Source organism: Borostomias antarcticus (assembly GCF_949987555.1).
Source record: "Borostomias antarcticus genome assembly, chromosome: 20".
In the NCBI taxonomy this organism is placed as follows: domain Eukaryota; kingdom Metazoa; phylum Chordata; class Actinopteri; order Stomiiformes; family Stomiidae; genus Borostomias; species Borostomias antarcticus.
The window spans coordinates 9679382-9705111 of record NC_140253.1 but is presented as its reverse complement, the minus strand read 5'-3'; the positions used below and the strand labels follow the sequence as shown (position 1 = coordinate 9705111).

At 44.1% G+C, this 25730-nt stretch overlaps 2 protein-coding genes across 2 annotated transcripts in view; both read left to right on the top strand.

Moving 5' to 3' along the window:
- Nucleotides 1–4818: 4818 nt before the first annotated feature.
- Nucleotides 4819–11405, top strand: gucy1a1 (guanylate cyclase 1 soluble subunit alpha 1; the record flags this gene model as incomplete). Its single annotated transcript, XM_084454654.1, has 8 exons — nucleotides 4819–5061; nucleotides 5349–5410; nucleotides 5684–5778; nucleotides 5925–6640; nucleotides 7149–7634; nucleotides 8957–9100; nucleotides 9473–9627; nucleotides 11243–11405. 8 exons carry the CDS (start codon nucleotides 4819–4821, stop codon nucleotides 11403–11405), a joined length of 2064 nt encoding a protein of 687 aa, XP_084310780.1.
- A 1642-nt stretch (nucleotides 11406–13047) lies between these two features.
- gucy1b1 (guanylate cyclase 1 soluble subunit beta 1) overlaps nucleotides 13048–25730 on the top strand; it is a 13125-nt gene continuing 442 nt past the window's right edge. The window contains exons 1-13 of the mRNA XM_084454348.1: nucleotides 13048–13159; nucleotides 13478–13551; nucleotides 14747–14847; nucleotides 15003–15121; nucleotides 15408–15605; nucleotides 16863–17093; nucleotides 17323–17439; nucleotides 17721–17854; nucleotides 18439–18636; nucleotides 20524–20761; nucleotides 21626–21766; nucleotides 23517–23671; nucleotides 25143–25730. The exon at nucleotides 25143–25730 is cut by the window's right edge and continues 442 nt beyond it. Of these exons, the coding sequence (XP_084310474.1) occupies nucleotides 13157–13159; nucleotides 13478–13551; nucleotides 14747–14847; nucleotides 15003–15121; nucleotides 15408–15605; nucleotides 16863–17093; nucleotides 17323–17439; nucleotides 17721–17854; nucleotides 18439–18636; nucleotides 20524–20761; nucleotides 21626–21766; nucleotides 23517–23671; nucleotides 25143–25275 (1842 nt within the window). The 5' untranslated portion in view covers nucleotides 13048–13156 and the 3' untranslated portion in view covers nucleotides 25276–25730. The remainder of the gene's footprint in view (nucleotides 13160–13477; nucleotides 13552–14746; nucleotides 14848–15002; nucleotides 15122–15407; nucleotides 15606–16862; nucleotides 17094–17322; nucleotides 17440–17720; nucleotides 17855–18438; nucleotides 18637–20523; nucleotides 20762–21625; nucleotides 21767–23516; nucleotides 23672–25142) is intronic.

Sequence of the window (25730 nt, the reverse complement as noted above, 5' to 3'; positions counted from 1 at the left end):
CCTCTGCCAGGAATGTGGCAAAGCTCTCAAGTGTCTCTACAGCTCCTCTCTTGTTTATTATTTAAACTCTAAAATGTGTCTGTATGTCAGATTATAAAATTACCACCATGTTGCTCGGGAGGTAGAGCGGTCGGCTGGGGATCGCAAGGTCCCCGGTTCGACCTCCCGGTCCGATCCCAGCTTCCAGAGTGTGCCGAAGTGTCCTTGACACAGAACCCCAAAACCGCTCACATGTGGCACGGTGGTGTAGTACCTAGTACTGTCGCTTCACAGCAAGAAGATCTCCGGGCCTTTCTGTGTGGAGTTTGCATGTTCTCCCCGTGTCACAAGGGTTTCCTCCCAAAGAACTCAATATGAAAAACATGCAGAAGAACAGCTCGCTCACGCTGTCTGTCCCTGATGAAGAAGGACAGGAGGACTTGGTTTGTCCCCCTTGCGCGTCCCCTGCACGCTGCCTACTGTCTGCTCCCAGCTGCCCTTGGAGGAAGGATGACGGGATGGGTGAAGGAGAGGAAAATGTCATCAGTGGACACTACTGTCACTCCGTGTGTGTGTGTGTGTGTGTGTGTGTGTGTGTGTGTGTGTATGTGTGTGTGTGTGTATGTGTGTGCGTGTGTGCACGTGCACATGCGCGTGTGTGCCTCATCACTGTGTACTGTGTTAAAACCACTATGACAATAAAAGCTGTTTGTTGTACCTATCAAATTATCTACTGTAGGACATTTCTCATAAAACCTCAAAATTGAAGCCAATGCCATCAAATTTGGAGAATTTGAGACTGCACAATAAGGTTTCCAATTTAATGGTGTAGTTCACCCAAACTATTGCCTAAAAAAAAAAAACATTCCCTTACTAATGGCAAATTGGTATTGCTATTCCTTTATTGAGATTGCCATCTGTTTTTCTGTGTTTATAAAGACATGCTTCCCAACAACAAAAGCGATGTGAATGCCATTGCATCAATGTTGAGAAAAGCCCAAAATGAAAGACGCTCTAAAGAAATCAACGTTTCAAGTGCAAGGCCAAAGCTGGCTGGACAGAACTAGTGTTCCCATGGGACGACTTGTTGCTTTGGTCTCCACTGTGAAGAATTCCAGTCACGCACCACACACACACACACACACACACACACACACACACACACACACACACACACACACACACACACACACACACACAGAAACCCAGAATCGGTGATCAATGTTTGGAGATAATAACAACTGTCATTTTATCATCCGCTGAGTGCAGAATCAAGGCCTTAAATGAATCCTTTAAGCAAAACCAGAGAGACAAGGAAATGAGTTTCTGTCTGTGTTTCTCTGCACAAAGTCTTCCGCTTAGAGACTTGGCTGATTTTCCAGACAAGGTTGTGTAACCCAAGAGACAGATACTGCCTATTCTCAAAAATATCCCGCAATTCAAAAGCTTCCAAATCTAAAAGGAATTAAAAATAGCAGGGGATGCTTAATTCATCAGCACATGCCTGAAGGAGACTGAAATGTTAGGTGCCTGGCTCTGAAAATAAATGATAAGCGTATAAACCACATAATCAGTGTGTGCTTCCCATGCTATTTTTAATTAATTGTTCCACTGAGGATTCAAGCACCGCAGATATTTGCCTGAAAACCTATTCTTCGCTGCTACATTTTTGAAACCAATCTAAACTGCATCCATCAGTTACCTCCCTTTCTAAACTAGGGGTACACATTTGATTGATTTATTACATTTATTATCTATCCCTAAGGGGACATTCAGTTGCCAAACAAGGACAACACAACAGAGCACCCTTAACATAGCCTGCTTCGATTTAATAAATACTAGCTATCGAACACAATCGTCCTTTAAAACAGTGCTTTTTCAACAAGTGCAGTGGCAGCTTTGTCTTCAAACACCTGTTCTGTTTCAAGTGAGCTTTAATTTGCTGAGTCTCTGGCTTCTATCAAGTTCAAGTTGGAATCTACAAAGCTTAACCGGGTTGATAAAGTAGCAGGGGTTTAATGTTCAGAAGGCCAAGGTTCCAGCTTTTGTTTGACCAGAGTCCTATTATACACTTGCCCTTTTCACTGTCCTTTCTTTGCACTGTCCTGTCTTGTCCCTCCAATGTTGTCTCCATGTTATGCACCACAACCAAAAGCAAGTTGCTAGTAGGTTGAAAATCTGGCCCGGCAACTGGCATGGCAATAAAATGAATTCTGAATGTGATTCTTATAGGCCTACAGACAGGTGTATATGTTGAACTGTGACCGTAGACCACCACAGAACTGTGGAACATCCTACAGAACGCCAGCGGAACCTCCTGGGAAAGGCCACAGGTCAGCAAGGCTCATCATTAGCAGAGTACACTTGTCTGTTGGGTGGAGGAGAACATATTTTGTTCTCCTTAGTGTCATGGTGAAAGTGCTAAATGAAGCTTGGTGCAGAGGGAAGCAGACCCACAAAACGATCCCATTCTTCTTCCAAAACGACCCATCCTCTTTCACTCTCGCACACAGACTGGTTGTGAATTTAGTTTACGAGCAAAATAACTCTTTCCCGGAGTGAGCGAGAGTTCCTCAGCTCAAAAGTGGCATTTTCCATCTAGCTGTGTCTGTCTACCGCTCTGCTCTGAGAGGCTCCCGATAACCCTCGGGCAGCTGGGTAACGGCTCAGCCCTGGTTCATCTCTTCCTCGGGCAGCTGGGTAACGGCTCAGCCCTGGTTCATCTCTTCCTCACAGCATGTGAAAGGAAGTGGGATGTAGAAGAGAACCAAAATCACCTCCACATTTTTTTTTATTATTCAAACCCTTGCGGCTTAGAGGATTTGGCAAATTTACAACCATGGATTTTGAATTACAGATGAGATGAGCATTCAATCAGAATCTGATGTATTGGCCACACACACACACACACACACACACACACACACACACACACACACACACAAACACTCACTGCCAGTCTCAAGCGATACAGATAATGTACATATTATTAACTGAAAGACAAACAGTAAACATAATGTGAATGAAATTATGAATATTGTACAGTAGATGAGAAGCCGGTTCTCATAACTATCTGAAGAAAGAAGAGTAGGCTAGCTATGGCACAGCAGATGATGCCGGTCAGCTGTTTATGGGGGTGAGGGTCATGGGTTGGGCCATGAGGAGAGGAACTGCTCCTGTGTCTGCTAGTTTTGGTATGCAGGGCTCTTCTGTAGCGCCTGCCAGAGGCGAGGAGTTGGAAAAAGGCTGCGTCCAGGGTGTGGGGAAATCTTTGATGCTTTCCCTGCCCGTTCCCTGCTTCTCAAAGAGGGTGGGCAGGGAAGCGATGATTCTTTCTGCTGTTCTTATTGTTCGCTGCAGTCTGTTTCTGCCCTTCAGATTCGGTCACGATTACAGCGGCGTTGTACAGCCAACCATTCGATGATTCATGGTTTCTCATATAGAATTAGACTTTTCTTCAGATACAGGTCAAACGCTGTAGGATTTCAAATAATTTCAAAAAGTCCTTGCAAATGTTTGGCTTGGGAGTCAGATATGATTTCCTTGGTTCCATTGCTCTAAAAGCCTGCTGCGGGGTTATCCTTTGGGAATGTCACTGTCGTCATAGCTCATTGGGGTCGTGACAGAGGAGGAGGCAAAAGCAGATGATCACATTCATGTGATGACTTGCACTGACTGTGCCTGGAGACTTGCATTGGCTTAAAGACATAATTCACCAAAATAAAAATCGTAGGCCTGCCTAACTGTCGTGCTTTGGAGATTTTAAGGGTGATGCTACAGTAGCTGTACACTCTTTAAATGCAAAAAGACTAACTTCTGGCTTCCTCTCAACATCCAGAATGTAGACATATAATTATTATGACAAGGCTCAGTTGCGTGGGAATAATGTTGGTAATTAGGATATTATCATACCGTATATGGTTAATATGATAATACTTAATAATCCATAAAATGACTAGGCTATAATAATAACATGCGTAGGGCCTAATACATTTGTGTTATCAAATGTAATTCTTGAAGTAAATTAGCTCATGCCCCCATTAATTTGTATTATGTGGCTTAAGCTACTAGATAGGCTAGCCTACTAGTCTGCACGACTAGCCTAGGTGTTATGTAACGTTGTCATGACCTAGTAGGATGCAATGTAGGCCTTGCCTATAGTGCGCACAATGTGAGAGAAGTAAGAATAGAGTACTTATTCATACTGAAACGAGTAGCCTACACATATATTTTCGAATTGCCAATCATGGGACGTACCTCAAAATTGACATGAAACCTGTTGCGCACACAAGCTGACAATTCAATTACTAAAAACTGAAAAGCAGTTTCTGAAGTAGCCTAGTCTTTTAAGGCACCATTTTAGAGTGTCAAACCAAAAAAGCCCCTGGCGACTCGCATGCAGTTTCCCGTGCGTAACCGTCTCATCTGAGCCTCATCCAACTCATTACGGTCCACTGGACGCGCAAGACGCCCGAAAGGCATTTCATACAGATATATTTTTAAAGAGCCCAACCTACATGCGCATTGATTGGCCAGGTGGGGAATCTTCGGAGAGTTCCCATTGGTTTGTGGCGATGTTATTTCGCTCATCATTTGGCTCTGCAATTTACTATGAATATTGTATGTGGCTGTTGGCTCGGGGTGCTGCTGATCCTTTCAAACAGACGATCGGGAGACAGCGGGCAGGTGTGGATAGGAGGATGCATAATATTCCCAAAATATTCTTGCTCTTTCTCTTGCGAATGCCGTAACTGAGAAATGGAGTTTCACTTCGACGCAAGAGTTACAGGACCAAAATATGGACATTTACATTTTAACAGGAGATAGATATTTTCAAGAATGTTTTGCGCAAAACTGAAAGAGCTGAAAATCTCTGGCGAATGCCCCTTCTCCAGTATTAACCTAAACGAAGAGCCTGGAGACTTTAAGGAATGTACAAGTGGCCGTGCGGCAGATGTGCTGCCCATCTCTAAGGATGTATATGGGAATAATTCCAGTGTGCTGCCTCAACGGAAAACCAGCAGGACTAAAGTTAACCTCCATACATTAGGAGACAGCATTCGAAAATTAGCATGTCCCGAGGTAAACTAAATTATGCCAAAGATTAACGCTACTGTAGAATAGACTATGAGACATCTCCAAAAGACGCAGCAGAATTAGGACATGGGCACGGTTGAGCATGAGGGTTCACTTCGTTAAGAGAGCACTGCGCTGTCTGAATTTTCACCAGCCTGTTTTGGTTTTATGACTATAGCCGTGTGTCCCTATATGTAAATATCTGTTTGACTTTCTGCTTTGCTGGTCAATCTACAGTAGCCTCCTGTCTTGACAAAGATTAATATTTAACTTGTTTACTGTGTTATTTCCAGTTTCAAAGACTGCATACTGCCTTCCTACATATGATGAAACAGCAGACATTAGCCATGAGATGGTAAGAATCTGTATTTATCTGAGCAATATTTAGGTAATTCATGAAATAAGAGTGACATTTGAATACTGAGATGTCTGATGAAAATATATTTTGATATCCCCTGTACTGTGGTCTGCAGTAGCCCAGACTATGCATACACTACTGTTCTGTAAACATTTGGCTGAATAGGGTTCTTCACAGAACGTGATCATGCCATGGTCATGCATGTCGAGCGAGGGTCTTTGATGATGTGAGAGCTCTATGTTATCAAGTGAATAATGTTGCTGTGCTCAGCTCGACAGAGCATTATGCCGACATCTATCAGAACAGGAGCATTGATAAGCCAGAGCACATACTGGAAATCATGAAGAATTATTCTAGCAAAACAGGTAAGCCAAGCTTTTGAAAAACAGCCTTATTATATGCTGCGAACATTGAAATGTGACATTATGGGAAAGTGCTTTGCTGCTCTCTCTCTCTCTCTCTCTCTCTCGGTCTCTCTCTCTCCGATGTCCCCCCTCATCACAATAACCAGGTATCGAAATGGACGCTTTGAAAGTGTCCCTGGGAGAGGAGCTCTTCAGAACATGCTACGAGGAGGACGGCCATATTCTGAGGGTGGTGGGGGGTGCGCTTCACGACTTCCTCAACAGCTTCAATGTCCTGCTGAAACAGAGCACCCTGCCGGGCGGAGCCGGCGGCGGCGCCAACGAAGCCTCGGTGCTCTGCCTGGACAAAGACCCGGGCCTCCTCACCGTCTACTACTTCAACCCGCACCCCGCCGCCGAGCTCTTCTTCCCGGGGGTGATCAAGGCGGCCGCCGGCCTGCTGTACCAGACCACGGTGGAGGTGCTGACGGACCCGCCGTCCGGGGCGGCGGAGGGCGGCCTGAAGTCCAGCCCGCAGCCCAGCCTCCTCTACACGGTGGTGGTGAAGGACACCAAGAGCCTGAGCCCCAGTCCGCTCACGGCCGCCTCCGCCGGCTCCCTCCCCTCCTCCCTCTTCTCCTCCACCTTCCCCTTCCACCTCTTCCTGGACCAGGAGCTGGTCCTGCTGCAGATCGGCGACGGGCTCCGGAAGAGGCTGGGCCGCAAGGACGGCCCGCTCAGGCGTCCCGCCGCGTTCGAGGACCACTTCGCCGTCGTCTCCCCCCAGATCGAGTGCACCTTCCGGGGCATCCTGACCATGCTCAACGCCCAGTTCGTCGTCCGGATCAAGCACGGCTCCTCCGCCAAGGACGACACGGGGAAGGTAGGAGTCGTACGCGGCGCCTCGGCTCCGCTAATGACCCTCTGGGATTTGACGGGCGGCGTGCGACTAATGAGGTATCGGGGGTTGTCCGAAGTCGGGGTCTGGTGTTAAAAATTAGCCCTGGGAGAGACCGCGGCGCACGGCCGCTAATCAAGAGCGTGCGCTCATTAGTGGCACACTCTGCATGAGGTGAATATCGCCATGACTCCCTGTGTGAGATCAACGCAAAATGTCAAACTGTCAAAGCTACTATTCCTATGTTCCCTAAAGCTTTGCATAGTACTGAGTTACTCAGTGCGAAGACAGATCACTCTGGCCATTCTAGAACCTTCCATGCTTGCTGATGTTATGTTAGGGAGTCTGAACAGTGTCTGGTTAAAATCTGTTGATACAGTAGCTTCACCAGGGTCCACAATCGATAACAGAGATTGGCTGCTTATTGTTTCCAAAGAGAAACTGGGAACAATAAATTGTTCTCGTCTCTCATCGTTCAACTTTCTCCCTCCAGCCCATGGACCTGAAAGGCCAGATGATCTACGTCTCCGAGTCCAACGCCATTTTGTTCCTCGGATCCCCCTGCGTGGACAAGCTGGAGGAGCTGACGGGGCGTGGCCTGTACCTGTCCGACATCCCCATCCACAACGCCCTGAGAGACGTGGTTCTGGTCGGGGAACAGGCCAAAGCCCAGGACGGCCTGAAGAAGCGCCTGGGGAAGGCCAAGGCGGCCCTGGAGAACGCTCACCAAGCCCTGGAGGAGGAGAAGAAGAGGACCGTGGACCTTCTCTTCACCATCTTCCCGGGCACGGTGGCCCAGCAGCTGTGGCAAGGACAGGTGGTGCAGGCCAAGAAGTTTGACCACGTCACCATGCTGTTCTCCGACATCGTGGGCTTCACGGCGGTGTGCTCGCGCTGCACGCCCATGCAGGTGGTCACCATGCTCAGTGAGCTCTACACCAGGTTCGACCACCAATGTGGCGAGCTGGACATTTACAAGGTGGGTTTACGTCAGCAGGCCAGCCCGCGACCAGCATCCAAACCTGATCATTTACTTACTGTGACTCTTATGCGGTTGTACTGTTCGCTGGTTTTAGGTCTAGGAAGATGCACACATTTGTCACTGTTCCCCTGGTTGCATAATAACAAGCAAACTATCCCAAGAGCATCTCAATGAAGGCTGGAAAAAATATATACAATTTACAATACAAACCGGGTAGTTATATAATGTGACAAAATGCAGATGAAAAAAAGCCTTAGTATGTGAGAAGTCAGTAAGTATTTCTTCAAAACACAGACAAACAAATGTATGAGCACACAAAAAAGTTTCAGTTTCCACAAATCATTTGACAAAATGTTACAATCCCTGTAACTTTATCTCGGTTTACACGTGTTTCAGGACAGACAGTACTTGTCTCCCGACATAGCTCGCCGTGCGCTCAGCCAAGTCCTGGTAATCTACCGGGGGTTTGGCTAATGTAATCAGTTGTCATCGAGGTATTATAGAGGGAGAGCAGCATGTTTGATAAATATCTCGTAAAAGAGGGGGAAGTCAGAAAGGTTTCTTCAGGACTGTCTCCAGTCCTGCATTTTGCTTCTAAAAATAGTCTGACTTCACACTCACCACACACTGTACTTTTGAGTGCTTTCCTGAAGTGATGTCACGGATAGCAATTCACTGCGTTATACCAGTACTAAATACACTGGAGCACACTGGTTTGAGATACCAATAAGCCTGATTTAATATCCGTTCTCTTGAAAGGTTATTAATTTTCTCTTGATTACTGCTTACCCTATTCCTTAGGAGGGGTTGAAAAGGCTAAATAAATGCCCTGATCATGGGAGAGAACATGCATAATGTATCGTCCTAATTAGAAGGAGAAAATAGACTGTTGAAAATTAACTAAGAATTGAGGGGGGCTAAGGTGACTCCTTAGCTATGGGTAATGTGAGTTGACTGGTAATGAAAACACAGACTACTCTGCACCCACTTAGACTAAGCCATGCTGTCTTTTTACTGGAATCAATTGATGAGTTTTCAATGAGATTGTGAATACAATAATATCCTTTATTCATAAAACAATTGACAGATATTAGGGGGTTTATGAAAGAGTATTCTAACGAGGGAATAGTCACAGAATGGGGTTCTTGCAAGAACCTGCATCCGAGGGATCTGCTGTGTGCTCAAAAAGGGCAAATGGGATCCAAGCCAAAGAAAACTCATTTTTTGCTTCACTATATTTCAGTAAGGTAAAGTGTTGTGGTCACATTGTCCGTCTGTCTGTGATTTCACGAGCGTGACCGTTCTCCCGTATGCTCTAGGTGGAGACTATTGGTGATGCCTACTGTGTGGCTGGCGGTTTGCACAAGGAGAGTGAGAATCACGCTGTCCAGATTGCACTGATGGCTCTGAAGATGATGGAGCTGTCTGATGAGGTCACAACCCCCACTGGGGAGCCAATCAGGGTGAGTGTTGGGCACTGCTTGCTTCCCGGAGCGCCCCGCTGAGCGATGTGATGGCAAAGTGACTGTTTTTGTTTGTTTTTCTGTCCAACCCTACCGAGTGTGCATGGAAAGGTTACCGTCCCTCTCATTAATTGAACACTTTATTTCAACTGTAATATTGAGCTCCAGAGCTTGAGAGTGAACACAAAGAGTTGCTTAAAAGCTACAGTGAGGTATTCAAAGGAGAATGCCGAATAACTCAAGAATGCAATACAACCAAACGGCTACATTGTAAAATGTTGATGCCCAGAGAGTTGATACAACCCCCACCAACCCCAAAATATGAATATTTTCGATAACATTGTTGTTTCATTGTTTCGTTTGTCTTTTCAGATGCGTATTGGCCTGCATACTGGCTCTATCCTGGCAGGGGTCGTTGGCGTGATGATGCCACGATATTGTCTCTTTGGCAACAACGTCACGTTGGCGAATAAGTTTGAGTCCTGTAGCGTACCCAGACGTATCAACATCAGCCCTACGACCCACAGGTTCAAAAACATTTCTTTTACTTTTTTTTTTTTATTCATGACCTTTATTTTTGGGGCACTGAGAAGAAAGTGATACTATAATAGTGTTTTATGTTTTGTCTGGACTATGAAGCAAGGTCATCGAATATTGGCCACTCAACCGATTAATCTAGACCAGAGTCATAGTGAAATAGGATGCTGTGGTGAATTCACATAAAAAAGCTGATATATTTCCGTTTGCCCACCCCAAAAAGATCACCGTAAAAAACAGTCCTCTGTTCTGAGGTACTCCCCTTTGTTCCTGCTGTTCAGAGGTAGTCATCTTGGTTCCTGCTGTTCAGAGGTAGTCATCTTGGTTCCTGCTGTTCAGAGGTAGTCATCTTGGTTCCTGCTGTTCAGAGGTAGTCATCTTGGTTCCTGCTGTTCAGAGGTAGTCATCTTGGTTCCTGCTGTTCAGAGGTAGTCATCTTGGTTCCTGCTGTTCAGAGGTAGTCATCTTGGTTCCTGCTGTTCAGAGGTAGTCATCTTGGTTCCTGCTGTTCAGAGGTAGTCATCTTGGTTCCTGCTGTTCAGAGGTAGTCATCTTGGTTCCTGCTGTTCAGAGGTAGTCATCTTGGTTCCTGCTGTGAGGAGGTAGTCATCTTGGTTCCTGTTGTGAGGATGTAGTCATCTTGGTTCCTGTTGTGAGGAGGTAGTCGTCTTGGTTCCTGCTGTGAGGAGGTAGTCATCTTGGTTCCTGTTGTGAGGAGGTAGTCGTCTTGGTTCCTGTTGTGAGGAGGTAGTCGTCTTGGTTCCTGCTGTGAGGAGGTAGTCGTCTTGGTTCCTGTTGTGAGGAGGTAGTCATCTTGGTTCCTACTGTTCAGAGGTAGTCATCTTGGTTCCTGCTGTTCAGAGGTAGTCATCTTGGTTCCTGCTGTTCAGAAGTAGTCATCTTGGTTCCTGCTGTTCAGAGGTAGTCATCTTGGTTCCTGCTGTGAGGAGGTAGTCGTCTTGGTTCCTGCTGTGAGGAGGTAGTCGTCTTGGTTCCTGCTGTGAGGAGGTAGTCGTCTTGGTTCCTGCTGTGAGGAGGTAGTCGTCTTGGTTCCTGCTGTGAGGAGGTAGTCGTCTTGGTTCCTGCTGTGAGGAGGTAATCGTCTTGGTTCCTGTTGTGAGGAGGTAGTCGTCTTGGTTCCTGTTGTGAGGAGGTAGTCGTCTTGGTTCCTGTTGTGAGGAGGTAGTCGTCTTGGTTCCTGTTGTGAGGAGGTAGTCGTCTTGGTTCCTGTTGTGAGGAGGTAGTCGTCTTGGTTCCTGTTGTGAGGAGGTAGTCGTCTTGGTTCCTGTTGTGAGGAGGTAGTCGTCTTGGTTCCGTCTTGGTTTAATCCAGCTTGGCCCTGGGAGGTGAGGAGTGGTCACACTACCTGGACATTGTTCTGTGTTTTTGTTTTAGTGTTCTTGGCTTATCAAGTTATCCAGGTACTTTCTGTGGCTATTTGTTTCATACAACAAACTCGGTCTCACAGTGTGAGAAATGTGAAACTAGTTTTTGCCCCGCACAGGACATAGTAGGCTTGGGATGGTGACTGAATTAAGTCCAGTGCCCTGGAATGGGTCAACATTTTGACTCTGTTCATGTTTTGTTTTTGCTGCTTTTTTCCAGGTTGCTGAAAGATTGTCCAGAGTTCACGTTCATTCCTCGAAGCAGGGAGGATCTCCCGCCCAACTTCCCTGCAGATATTCCTGGAGTCTGTTACTTCCTGGAGGCTTTTGATCAACAGTCCAGCAAAACTATGAATGACTCTGACATGGAGGAGCCCATCTGAGGCAATACACACCTCATGGCCGAGCAAGAATTTAATTGCATTGTGAACACACCGAGAAATAGCTGCTGTATTTTATTTGCTTTAGATGATGTAGATTGCTTAAATGTGTGTTTTTTTTATAAGTTAATAGCTACTTTATATTTACTGTGTTAACGACTTGTATTTACCTCACCAGCAGACCTGCGTACAAATACTATTTGAAATCTTTTCAATAACTTTTATAACATTTGCTTGGATCTGCCTGCAGTGTCAGGTGGGTAGGGTTTGCATTGTTTTGCTTAATCCAATTGGTTCCATTGTGCCAGACATGAGCAATCAAGTACAGATAAGTAATTTAAATTATTTCAAATAGTATTCAAACCCAGGTGTGCTCACCGGATTCACTCCTTCATCACACAATGGAGGTTTGAGAACCACACAGTAAATTATGACACCATGGCTAGATCACGCGTTGAATGTTCAACCATTCAGTAAACATGGATAGCTATGTTATTTTTTGTATTGTAACCAAACTATAATAAATATGTGAATACCATCTTGTTTGTAATCATCTTGTGTGTCCATTTTCATGATATCAATGAATAATAATAAAAAAATAAATAATAAGATGTATGCCGAAACATGATAGTTCTGGGAAAGTGAAGGCCTTCATGTTCTGAAGAAAACTCCTTATTTGGAGTAATCTGTGTCACTGGACTAACTTTATCTTTGGTTACTGTAAGAGGGGCACTGTGTTTTTCCTTTATAATTCTGCCACAAACTGTCTTCAAATAAACCCTGCTGAGACTACAGGCCTACCCAAGTTGTTTGTCAAATGTGGGCTAAGTCAGGTGACTTAAAAACCTAACTCTGAAAGATGGGCTAAGGAAGTAGTCTTAGCACTCATAATCAAAACAATAGACTTACAGTTCATGATCATTTAACACATATTTTATAGCTAGTAGATCTATAGTATATATTATACTATAGTATCCTATGGTGTAGTATAATATTGTATTGGAATATAACACTGTAACATAAAACCTTAGATAGCCTATTGGACTGTTGTGAGCCAGAGCATAAGGCTTTAAAACAGTAGGTTTAACAATGACAGAGTGGTGTAGGTCAAATATTAGATGTCTTATTGCAGCTTTGACAGATTATTTAGCAGCTTTCCTCTCATGATGGAGCACCCACCTTCTCTCGCTTATCATACTTTCATTAAAAGTTTAATAGAAAAACGAATATACTGTACATCATTGATTCTTACTGATTAAAGCCACCTTAATATAAGTTAGTTATGCGAAACTAGCCCATCACCTCCTTGCCTAATTAGCCTACCCTGCATATATTTTGATCATGCTGACATCACATGCGAAATTCATGAGCACGGTGAAGTGTTATGGCAGTTTGTGGATTTAGGCTACTACACTGCCCAGCCTTTGGAGTAGCATACAGGAAGCATTATTTCACTTCACTTTTCTTACTGGAAATGATACCAATTGATAAGCCACGGCAAGCCTCGCAGTTGAACGATTGATGAGACTGTTTTCATCCACAACGCCACATTGTAGCCCGACCCTCGCTGGAGTCTCAATGGACACTCAATAGCTGCGTGCACATCTCCTCGAGTTCCAATTGGACGCTCTTACCGTCAATTGCTTGGAAAATACCGGAATGGCCGAGCACCGACCTTACATCTACAAGCGAAGGTGTTGAGATATTTATATGCACGGCGTACATTGATAAGGAGTCCAGAAGAACTGGTCGCAATGGTATGTCACATCAAAATATTAATTCGACAGTTCCTTGCCTTTTTGGTTGCGTATTCTGTAGCCATCCTCAGGCTAGGCTACTGTACCGAAAATGGCATAGCTTTTTCCTATAATAACATCGACCCTGCTAATTTTATACAAATGTGTTCACTAGCCTAGTATTCTGCATTTATAGTTTATTTTTCATCCTGCATTTCTCGTGTATTCTGTACTGTGTTTTAAATCAAAGGCTGTACAGTAGCATATACTTCACAGGAACAGTTAGTCTATAGCCTTCCTTTTATATAATATCTCATTTTGTTTTTGTTTGTTTTTCAGTACGGATTTGTAAATCACGCTTTGGAGCTTCTCGTATTAAGAAATTATGGCTCAGAAGTGTGGGAAGATATTAAGTGAGTTTACAGATGTTTGTCCAATCATCTGTTGGCTATGATATGTGTTGTCTGCTGTCTGCGGTCTATATGTAATAATATTGTGATCATTTTGACATGAAAATGCAAAAGTCCTGCCCTTGGTCAGTTACAGATACAGTATCTATATCCATGTTGAGGTACAGTAGGCCTTGACCACAGTTCCCATTGGCCCAGGTATATAAGGCCTATAAGGATTAAGCCAAAATCCTTCTCACCCTTAATGTCTAGAATAATGCCTACTGTAGAATAACTTGCTTGATTGCATGAAGGTCAAATTAGGCAATTATTATTCATATAAATGACAGACATATGGAACTGAATAATGACCTGGGCTTTTGGGGCTAGTTAACAGAAGTAATTTTTCTATTAACAACAGTGTGTCAATATTTTTACATCCAAATTTGGACATTGGTCTTATATTTGTGAAAATACTGAACACATCAGTCATAGGAATCCCTAACCACAATGCAGGGATAATACAGGTCATGGTTCTTTTTTTAGCATTATGTCAACAGACCTTCTTCTCGAAGTACTCAAATATTTGGCTAGGTCCAAGTTTATTGTTGATCCTCAGTCTCGACTGTCCCAGACTTGACCCAAACTTCAAAGAACAGAGAAGAACAGTCCGTCTTTGGCCTTAATGTTCTGGAAAAATCTGACAGTTTTCAACTCTCAAGAAAGCTTGTTGCCAAACACTATTGGCACTTAAAACGTTATCTCAGCTGATGTGATTCTCATTATATGTACATCATTTTTAGACCTGATCTATTTTGAGATCTAAAAGCTCTGAGCGATTGGAAAAAATTTATCTTTCCATAGTTATTGGATATATTGTTGCAATTTTACCTCACTTGATTTATTTGTTCAGCTGTTACAGGTTCTGAGAAAGCAGTTGCTTGCCAATCAGTATTGTTTATTCAGCTCAACGGAATCATAAATCTCATTAAATGTGCAACAGACTTGCCAAGTCTTTCTCGATAGCCGATTCTTTTCCAAATATAGATACCCTTACAGTGGAGTTCAAGCTCAGATGTAGATTTATCTAATTGAGGACGCAATTAAAAAATATGTATTTCCTTTATACTAATACAATAATAACAGTACTGTAATTTAGTCATTAGGAGTACATTGAAAAATGGATATGTCTAATAAGTAATTTATTGGACTTCAACAGGAGGGAGGCTCAGCTTGATGTGGAAGGTCAGTTCCTGGTCAGAATCATATATGATGATGCCAAAACCTACGACCTTGTTGCTGCTGCCAGTAAAGTCCTCAGTAAGTGGTTGAGTCATGTGTTTGAGAGTTTCTTTTTTTAAAGTATTTGATACTTAGCAGAAGCACCTTGTCCTACCAGTGGGATATCCCACTAGTTATTGAATGCCTTCCAAGGTTTTTAAGGTGATCGTAAACAATTTTTCCTTATTGTACAGAGATCAACGCTGGGGACATCTTGCAGATGTTCGGGAAGATGTTTTTCGAGTTTTGCCAAGAGTCAGGATATGACACCATACTACGCGTTTTAGGATCCAACGTCCGCGAGTTCCTGCAAGTAAGTCCTAATAGGAGCTGAAAAAAATACATCAATCAAATACTTTTAAGTATTTCAGGTGTGTTTTGTTAGCATTCCTAGGACCATTCCATTGGACTCATGGGTACTGGGTGAAATAAATCAAACTCAGCTCCTACTGTATGCACAACACATGTATAACTGGCCCAGGTCTACTGTACCAATGTACTGTCCTATGCAGGGGCTGGTATTCCAATATTACATGTATCAAGAGGAATAAGAGCACTTATGAGGGTTCGATAATTAGAATGCTCTTAATCATCTCCAGAACCTGGACGCTCTACACGACCATTTGGGCACCATTTACCCGGGGATGAGGGCGCCATCCTTCCGCTGCACTGACGCAGAGAAGGGGAACAACCTCATCCTCCACTACTACTCGGAGCGCGAGGGCCTCCAGGACATAGTCATCGGCATCATCAAGACCGTGGCCCAGCAGATCCACCGAACCGAGATTGAAATGAAGGTTTGGTTTGGTGCTCATAGTCAGAGTTTTATCATAATATGTGTAACTGTAATCGAATTTCATCGACTGGTGCCTTTTTTTGCCTGCTGGTCCAACTGATAATGGTGATATTTAGATATGCCCTTCTTTTTGTCATGAGTTGTAATTGAGTGATGTCAGTGACTCACTGGGGAGTTATTATTAGATCTGAGATACTGGGTCACTGTTGACTCGGGTCAGACAGGCATCCCTTTCAGGAACAAGATTAGGTCTAGCTGGAGGTGATCCAGTACCATGAATCATCACAATTGCATTATTATATTTATTTGACACTGTAAGTTTGTAATCATTTATCATTGTTGTTCAACCAATAATAGTATTACTCTATTTTAAGGTTGAGAATATTGACTGTTATTAAAACAAATTATCACAACAAACTAGAATATAGGCTATAGCCTACAATAGACTATATGCAGTACATTGAAGATAATCTCTTATGGCAAATCCATCTGGGCTGTCTCCTCGTTTCCTGAGAAAGTCTCCACCACTGTCAGGACTAATGATATTGTAGAGATGGCACTATTTTTTGAACTCCCCCCCCCTCTCTCTCTCTGGGCTCAGTGTAAAAATGAAAGCACTGAACTGACAGACACACCAAATGTGACACCCAATTTCTGGAAATGTTAGCCAGGGTTGCCATGGCAACGGTGCGCACAGAGGCACCATATTGACGTCAGTGTTCCTGGTGCCCAGTAACCTCCCAGAACAACATCTCTGCTTTTACCAGTAACCCCCCAGAACAACATCTCTGCTTTTACCAGTCACCAAATCCTTTACAATCTTCTCACACAGCACTAGAATAGTCCACATAGAAGGGCAAATATATCGACTATGAACTCGAGAGCCTTAAAGGATTTCAAATACCATTAGATCCAGGTCATCTTCAAACACCCCCCCCCTCCCAAAGAAAAAAACTAAAACTAAAACTAACACCTCTCTGTCATGTCACACAGAATTATTTATATTTTTTGAGTAGCCCAGCCCATTTATTCCTGTTGATGACATCAACATAGAAAAAAAATCATCATTGAGAAACACAAAATAGGCCCAGCGGTGACTAGGTCTATAAAGACTAGCCTACATTGTGTGTGTCTCATTGTATGTGTCTCATTGTATGTGTCTAATTGTATGTGTCTCATCGTATGTGTCTCATTGTATGTGTCTCATTGTATGTGTCTCATTGTGTGTGTCTCATGCCCACGTACGTCGTCCCCTCAGGTCATCCAGCAGAAGAGCGAGGAGTGTGACCACATCAAGTTCCTGATAGAGGAGAAGGAGTCGGAGGAGGAGGCCTTCTACGAGGACCTGGACGGCTTCGAGGAGAACGGCACCCAGGAGACCCGGATCAGCCCCTACACCTTCTGCAAGGCCTTCCCCTTCCACCTCATGTTCGACAAGGACCTGGTGCTCACGCAGTGCGGCAACGCCATTTACCGTGTGCTGCCACAGGTGCGCGTTTGATTTGGGCAAGCCTAGTCTGGGTTCCGTCCACATTTTGTACTTTGGCATTGCTTGTACGATTTGTACTTTGGCAAGCTTGAAATGAGATGAACCCGACCGCGACAGTGCTTAGCAATGATGGCACGTATGACTAATTTACAAGGCTGACCGTAAAAAAACAAACAAATGATTATGACTGGAGAAAAGCGAAAGTAGACTAACTTGTGTTTCTCTTTAGCTCCAGCCCGGAACCTGTAACCTCCCGTCGGTCTTCTCTCTGGTGCGTCCGCACATCGACTTCAGCTTCCACGGAATCCTCTCGCACATCAACACGGTCTTCGTTCTCCGCAGCATGGTACGCCCATTCCCGTTTCCACGGATACGTTCGAAAGAGACGACTTTCGACCTGCGCCTCGTGAATCTGCGTCAATAGGAGGTCAAACGCTTCCGTTACAGAGAGGGGTAGAAACGCTGAGAAGAAACCCAGGTCTACAAAGGGACAGGGTTTTATCAAATAATTACATCAAAACATATTATAATGACACATAATAAAGTTTGAGGTAATTCCCTGTGGGACATTCTTCTCTTGCCTTGTCTCTCTGTATGAATCTTCTCTTCCTTGGTTGGTTCTGCCAGGAGGGGCTGCTGAACGTGGAGACCCTGGAGAACGAGGACGAGCTGACGGGGGTGGAGATCAGCTGCCTCCGCCTGAAGGGACAGATGATCTACCTCCCCGAGGCTGAGAACATCCTGTTCCTCTGCTCGCCCAGGTGAGTGCTGACTGGAATGTTTCTACCTGAAAACCTGTAAAAGGCCGCAGTTTTAAGGAAGTTTCAAAGTTCTGTTATTTGGATACTGCATTTTGAATTGGGTGTTTTGTTGAAAAACATCAGAAAAATACTCACTCTCGAATAGCACTTTTTCATGGTTGGTGGGGGCTCCAAAGGCAGAAAGAAACCAGATGCTGATGGAGGACATGTCTTCCGTTTGCTGACCGCTCTCTCCTGTCCACCGTCCTCACCTTGAACATAATGACGCCACGTCTCCATTGAGAGATTAACAGCAGGAAATGCACTTCGCACTGTAATGTGTCGGCTGCCATTTGAAACACCTACTGTCGCATTGGCAAACAGCGGTGGCACTTAGCACTGTCGCCTGACAGCAAGAAGGTTCGGGGTTAGATTCACGCCAAGGATGGGGTTCTCAGGGGTATCTTTAGTCACTTTAGTCACTTTAGTCCACTTCATTTGTAACCAGATATTCTGACCATACGTTGATAATTCAATGAATGGAGGTGAATGAATCTCCCCTGTTCATCCTCCGCCCATCCGCCATTTTGTTTGCCTCCCGCCAGCGTGATGAACCTGGACGATCTGACGCGGCGGGGGTTGTACCTGAGCGACATCCCGCTCCACGACGCCACGCGCGACCTGGTGCTGCTGGGGGAGCAGTTCCGCGAGGAGTACAAGCTGACGCAGGAGCTGGAGATCCTGACGGACCGCCTGCAGCACACGCTCCGGGCCCTGGAGGACGAGAAGAAGAAGACGGACAGGTTAGGAACACAGCGGAACCTGAACCTGAATCTGAATCTGCTCTAGACCAGCTGTCACCAGGCCGCGAAGGCCTCTTATACAGTAAACACAATATGGCAATAGGCGATCGGTGACGAAGGCCATGTGGACTTGCGCTCGGAGTGACGTGCCACACAGCATCGCATTTTTACTTTGCATTGTTCCGAACAAAAACATGGATATCATTGTCACAACACTGGCGCTGGATGTGTTTAAGCCCCAGCATTTATTTTAAAAAACCAGTATGAGTTAATAATGTAAAGTTTCTATTCAACACTAGGTTCTCTAGTTGACCTTGTAGAAAAACCCTCAGAAAAATCTTTTTAAACCCCTTTTTGGTTTCACATACACCAGAACTGGTTCATCACTCAAAAAAGGTTCCAGCTAGGGCAATTTAATACAACATTTAGGATCCAAAAAAGATTCTGAAAGGGCTTCTCAGATTGTACCCCTAGAGGAACCAACCTCTTTTTTCTTTGAGATTGTAGCCTCATGCAGGTGTCGTGGGCTCTAAGACTAGGGATTTCTGGACAGCTAGACAAACAGTTGAGGCGACAACGTACCATTTCCTCATTCCAGTCTGCCTTGGTATTGCCTCAACCTTGCGCCGGTGTCTCCCAAATATAGCTGTGTTTACAGTATAGAGCCAGGGACCTGCGCAGAGAGCGCCCCTCCCCCACACGCCCACCCCGTCCACCCAGAGGGAGGAGGCCTCCAGCTGCTCGGCGCGCTCAGTGTGTGCTCGCGTCGGGGGTCACAGACATGAGGTCAAAATGTCGGCGGCGTGCGCCCACGGTCCATGTAAACACAAGTAAAACATCACCAGCTGTTTGTGCTGTTTGGAAAAGTCCCCCTTTTTAAGATGTAGCTAGCTTTGCTGTAGAAGGGATTATCATGATAGTTCAGGCCCCGGTAGCAAGGACACCACAATGAGGTGGACCATGGAGGAAGCTCTCCATTAACCCTGCCAGTAGGAGGAGGTTGTATCGTCCCCCAGAGACAAGCCTGCTCCTGGCAAGAATTGTAATTATTCATGTGGTTCTTCGGGTTTTCAGCGGGCCTCATGAGATTACTCAGACCCACAACATTGATTAAGTCTCCTCTCCCAACATCTGGGGGACAGTGTACACTGATTGATTTCTCCACAGTGTGTGAGAGCGCATGAAATTGCTCACAAGAATATATATAGAGACAAACTCGCATATTAAGTTGAAATTTGGGCTGAGGATTTTTCAAGCCATAAAATTGCGCTGGCTCCAGCCACAGTAGCGCACTCCCTCTGAAAGGCCAACGGCTTGCTGTCTTCAACAAAGCTGTGATTCGATGAGATCCGGCTTTTGCTCCGATTCGCCGAAGATGTGAGAGGGGCTTTTTTAATGCACCGTGGTGTGCCCTGCAATGCTGGTGCATCATTTAAGACATTTTGTAGTTGACTGACAGCCATAATTCAAAGTTGTTACTATAGCAACGACAGACACCCTCCTTATTGGAGAGCTAACCCTTGTTCATAGACACAGATAAATTGTTGAGAAAGTATTGTGCACACTGGTATCCAATTGAACCAGCTCTTAAAGAGTCAACACTCCTTTATTCCTAACAACACACCATAGTATTTGTTCACAAATACAAGTAAAGACCATTGAAACTCTTAAAATCACAGAAATGTCAAAAGTCAGTGTGACTCTAAACAATAGTAAAAACCAGAATATATTTTGCCCCTCGCTTCTAAGATCAGTTTCCTACTAGTTCCTACTGTAACAGTAACATCTGATGGGCATATTTTCTTACGTTTACTACTTTCCGGGAAAAATAAGCCAACTGAATTGTTCAGATATGATCTAGCGGAGACGTTTGTACTTTCCCCCCAGACTGCTCTATTCTGTTCTCCCTCCATCTGTCGCCAACGAGCTGAGACACAAGCGACCGGTTCCGGCCAAACGCTACGACAACGTCACAATCCTCTTCAGCGGCATTGTGGGATTCAACGCCTTCTGCAGCAAGCACGCCTCGGCCGAGGGCGCCATCAAGATAGTCAACCTGCTGAACGATGTTTACACCCGATTTGACATCCTGACTGATTCTCGGAAGAACCCTTACGTATACAAGGTCTGCAGCATAATCTCTCTTTTAATAGTTACATCCGTTGGGGATATAGAGAGATTCTTAAGTTTACATCAATTACTGCTTAATTGCTTGTTGATGATTAACCGAACCATTACTTTCTCTGTAGTATTTTTTTTAACCAAAAGGTTTAAAGTCAAATTTACGTGTCACTACATGCATACAGTCTTAACACTGGGAATAACATTGTGACACTTAAAAAATCTTTCAAACAATGAATAAAACACTATTGGTTCTCATTAGAATGGTTTTACTAAATGACATTTTGTTTTCAAGTCAGGACACCGTTTTGTAGTCTCCCTGCACCAGATTTACACTCTAGGCTTTCAGACAAGAATGCACTTTGAGAAGTCAAACAAACCTCACTGCATGCAAGAGATGGGTTTCAGCCATTGGGTCACCAAAAGAAGTAATATTTACTCTACGACCTCAATGACTAGGTGGTCCGAGGTTTTAACAGGCTCCTAAGAGCCCCTGGATGTCTGTGCGCTGACGTAAGTGTTTTAAGTGTTTGTCTCTAGAAGTCCCTTTTTGCATGTTTCCGGACAGCAGGTCTCGAGTGCTTCCATTGTCTGCTTCTGAAGGCGTCACTGTGATTTCACAAGAGCCAAACAGGATATTATTGTGTTTTGTCAGTTTCTTTTCATCATCTTCATACTATTTCATTCTGAAGATACACGCTTTGTATGATGGTGTCTTGCCCCAAGTGAGCATTAGCTGGAGCAGATGCAAAATTAAAAGGCCAAATACTGTATATAAATATATATCCCCTCACACGTTGGTACAGTCTTTTTCTGTGTCTGTATTGTTCAAGGCCACAGAGAGAATGATGTGATTTCAATCCTGCAGGTGGAGACAGTGGGTGACAAGTACATGACGGTGAGCGGTCTTCCAGAGCCATGCACACACCACGCCCAGTCTATCGGTCACCTAGCCCTGGACATGCTGGAGATCGCCGGCCAGGTCAAGGTGGACGAGGAGCCAGTGCAGGTGCAGTTTACTGTAGATAAACATCGCTCGTCTATTCAAACACAAACATGTTGCATATTTTATGTTGAAGATACTGAGTAGATTCAGATTGTTGATTGCAATATTTACACATACTGTATTATAATGCATGTATTGTTTTTCCAAAGCTTTTCCTGGTTAACTCAAAACACCTTTGACTAAAAATGCTCTAGATTGCATGCTGCAATAGAGACCATGAGTAACTATGCCAGAAATAATTACCATGATTCGTCCATAGGTGGCGCTGTAGTAACCGATTCAAAACACAAATTTCAAAATGCTGGCATTTCCACACTGTTTGACAAAAATGTATGAAAAACGCCCAAAATTGGGTCTGGCTGCACAAGTATGTGGTCGCAGCTATTGCGAATTTGCGGTTGTTTTTTTTCTCAGTTCTTTCACTTTTTTCATACATGTGTCAAAGCTATGCAAAAAAGGAACTGTACACATTTCCACTCCACTGAACGAAGTAGCTGTAACTTTGATGTAAAACAGCAGGCTTTTGTTTAAGTGATGGTCCCACTTTGTTATTGTATCAGTGACTGTTGGAGACTTAGCATTGGAAACTCGCGTCAGGCTAACAAAGCCTGTTTATTAGGCACATGGCAGTGGGTGGAGAGGAACCCGGCTTGGCAGAAGAAACAACCTCAAATCATCGCTCTATCCTGCGTCTAAAAATAGCCCCCCAACCTATTACCTTCTTCCAAAACATTTAGCGCTGAACTTGTGTTCTCCCCGGTCAAGTACTGATGGTCTAGCACTCAAACGTGATAGAAACAGACCAGCCAATCAGAGGGTAGATCTTTGGCTTTGGTTAAGATGAACCAACCGTGTAACTGTCCTTGATACAGTAGTTCCACACAAAGTTCCCAAGCACCAAAAAGAGGAAATTCTATTTTATTTGATGTTTATTTAGGCGGGGAGTCCCTTTGAGACATATCTTTTCTTCAAGGGAGCCCTGTTTGCTTAAGATACACAAAATACTACTATAAATACAAAATACAATTGTTTATGCAGATGGGTTTCGCAAAATCAGACTAAGGAGGGACTAAAAAAACAATGCTGACCATTCACCTCATACGTACGGCAATGTTTCCCAACAAATTATTTTTGTTGTTTGTATGAAAAGTCCCTTTACGCAGACAGATGGAATGGGATGCTGGGAAAATTCATGGATTGGTAAACACCCACGGAAGCAGCCAAGTCGCCACGTCTCTTGTGTTTATCCCCGGGCCTTTGTGGGGCACAAATCATCGCCACGGACTATTGTTTAGCTTTCGCCTCTAACAGAGATGTAAATGTCGAGAGTTTCAGCCCCGCACATAAACAGCACATTTACTATAGATGGCTGCTTCTGAAATGTCTTGACGTCAAATCACCTCAACGTTCAGACAGGCATCACGTGCGCGTGCTTTATGAAATGGCAGTCGGCCACTGGCCAGCCTCCAGATGCCTCAACAGCTTGCTGGAATGTCTTCATCCCGGGGTGTTTTTTCCTGCCAAATTAATCTTCAGCAGATAAATGTGCACTGATCGTAGAGTGCCAATATTTCAAGTAGCTGTGTCATGTTGCCAGTCTATGGTTAGAACACAGGTCATGTGCGTGGTCTAAAAAGCGGATCCACTTGCCAACTGGTGAAAGATAAGTCAACAACATGGCAGTTGCAAAAAGTGACTAATACTCTTCTCTCTTTCTCCAGATTGACTCTTATCTTTCGCTCTCTTTCTCCAGATTACTATTGGGATCCACACGGGTGAGGTGGTAACGGGCGTGATTGGACAGAGGATGCCTCGGTACTGCCTGTTTGGAAACACGGTCAACCTCACCAGCCGAACAGAGACCACGGGAGAGAAGGGAAAAATCAACGTGTCAGAGTACACGTACAGGTCAGAACCAGAAATCAACATTTCAGAGTACACGTTCACGTACAGGTCAGAACCAGAAATCAACGTGTCAGAGTACACATACAGGTCAGGACCAGAAATCAACGTGTCAGAGTACATGTACAGGTCAGGACCAGAAATCAACGTGTCAGAGTACATGTACAGGTCAGGACCAGAAATCAACGTGTCAGAGTACACGTACAGGTCAGAACCAGAAATCAACATTTCAGAGTACACGTTCACGTACAGGTCAGGACCAGAAATCAACGTTTCAGAGTACACGCACAGGTCAGAACCAGAAATCAACATGTCAGAGTACATGTACAGGTCAGGACCAGAAATCAACGTGTCAGAGTACATGTACAGGTCAGGACCAGAAATCAACGTGTCAGAGTACATGTACAGGTCAGGACCAGAAATCAACGTGTCAGAGTACATGTACAGGTCAGGACCAGAAATCAACGTGTCAGAGTACATGTACAGGTCAGGACCAGAAATCAACGTGTCAGAGTACATGTACAGGTCAGGACCAGAAATCAACGTGTCAGAGTACATGTACAGGTCAGGACCAGAAATCAACGTGTCAGAGTACACGCACAGGTCAGAACCAGAATCTCTTTCATCTATTCTTGTCTATCCATTCTTTTTTCTTTTTTTTTGGGCAATGATATTCTTACAGCTGCTGGTACAGATTTTGAGCATTTTAGCCATAAATACCTTATATGTGGGGCATATCTACGGGTGGGAGTACCTGATCGCAAAAGTCGTTACTGATTGGTGTTGCAGGGATTCCTGCTAAACTAATGAATTGCCAGAATTTGTTAGTGTAGCTTACGTAGTGCATCAACGAAATAACTCTCATGGGTCTGGTGTTGAGACTAGCGATTCATGCGGGTGGGTGGTATTTACGTACCTGTATACTGAGAAGTGAGTTTAACCTATTCACAAGTAACCTAGAAAAATAATTTGTAGATCCGCCAAATGGTGCAATATCAATAAAAGACAGATTTCTATCTTGCTGTTTCTAATCTAAGATGAAGAAACTTGGGTTAATCAAGTATGACCATATAGCAACTTGGTTAACATGCATCCAGCATGTGGTGTCTTCTTCTACTAAAATCCTATTCTAATTCGACATTACATGTGTAGCTTTGTGTAGAGAGGTAAGTATTAATAACTCCTATCACTACATTTGCAATGTTAATAACAAAAGTGAAAGAATTTGTGGATCCGCTCCAAAATGTAATGGATTCTTCTTTGGTTCATGCTACACCCCTCCACTGAGTTTCATGAAAATTGGTCTGGTAGTTTTTACATAATCCTCCTGACTAACAAACAAACTAACAAACGAACCAGTGAACGAACACATGACACTGAGATCATAAAGTCCTCACTCGGACTGCGTCCTGGGCGGAGTGAACAACTGAATTGAGTGTAAGGAGGAAAAAAAGGGAAATTTGCTCTGTCACTCCAGGTGTTTGCAATCTGCGGAGAACGCTGACCCCCAGTTCCACCTGGAGTACCGAGGTCCAGTCACCATGAAGGGCAAGAAGGAACCCATGAAAGTGTGGTTCCTCTCCCGCAAGAACTCTGAGATGGACGTGTGACCGTTAAACTGAGTTGAAAGAATATGCTTCTTTCAGAAAATATTTCCAAAAAGAATTGTAAAAAATTCCATGAAAATTATATCCTCATAGAAGTTACTTTGTCCAATTTATTGTATTTGTTTGACATAGAACCTGTTCTAGTGAACAGTCCTGTATGCAGAGACACATTGTGATAGAGGGCTTGTGAACTGCCAAATAGTATGTCTTTATTTCCCTGACTATTACAGTATCTGAATTGCAATGGTGAAAGATGGACTGTTTTCATACTGTCCCATAGTACTGTATGTCTATATACATTTTAACTTTTTAAATTGCATTTTGTAACATCAAGGTACTCCAAAATATCTATCGGTGTATCTGTATGTCATAAAAGTACCTGTGCACTGAATTTATTTGTTTTTATTTTTGATAAGATATGTCAATGTATTGGCCAAAGCATAGACAAGTATATAATT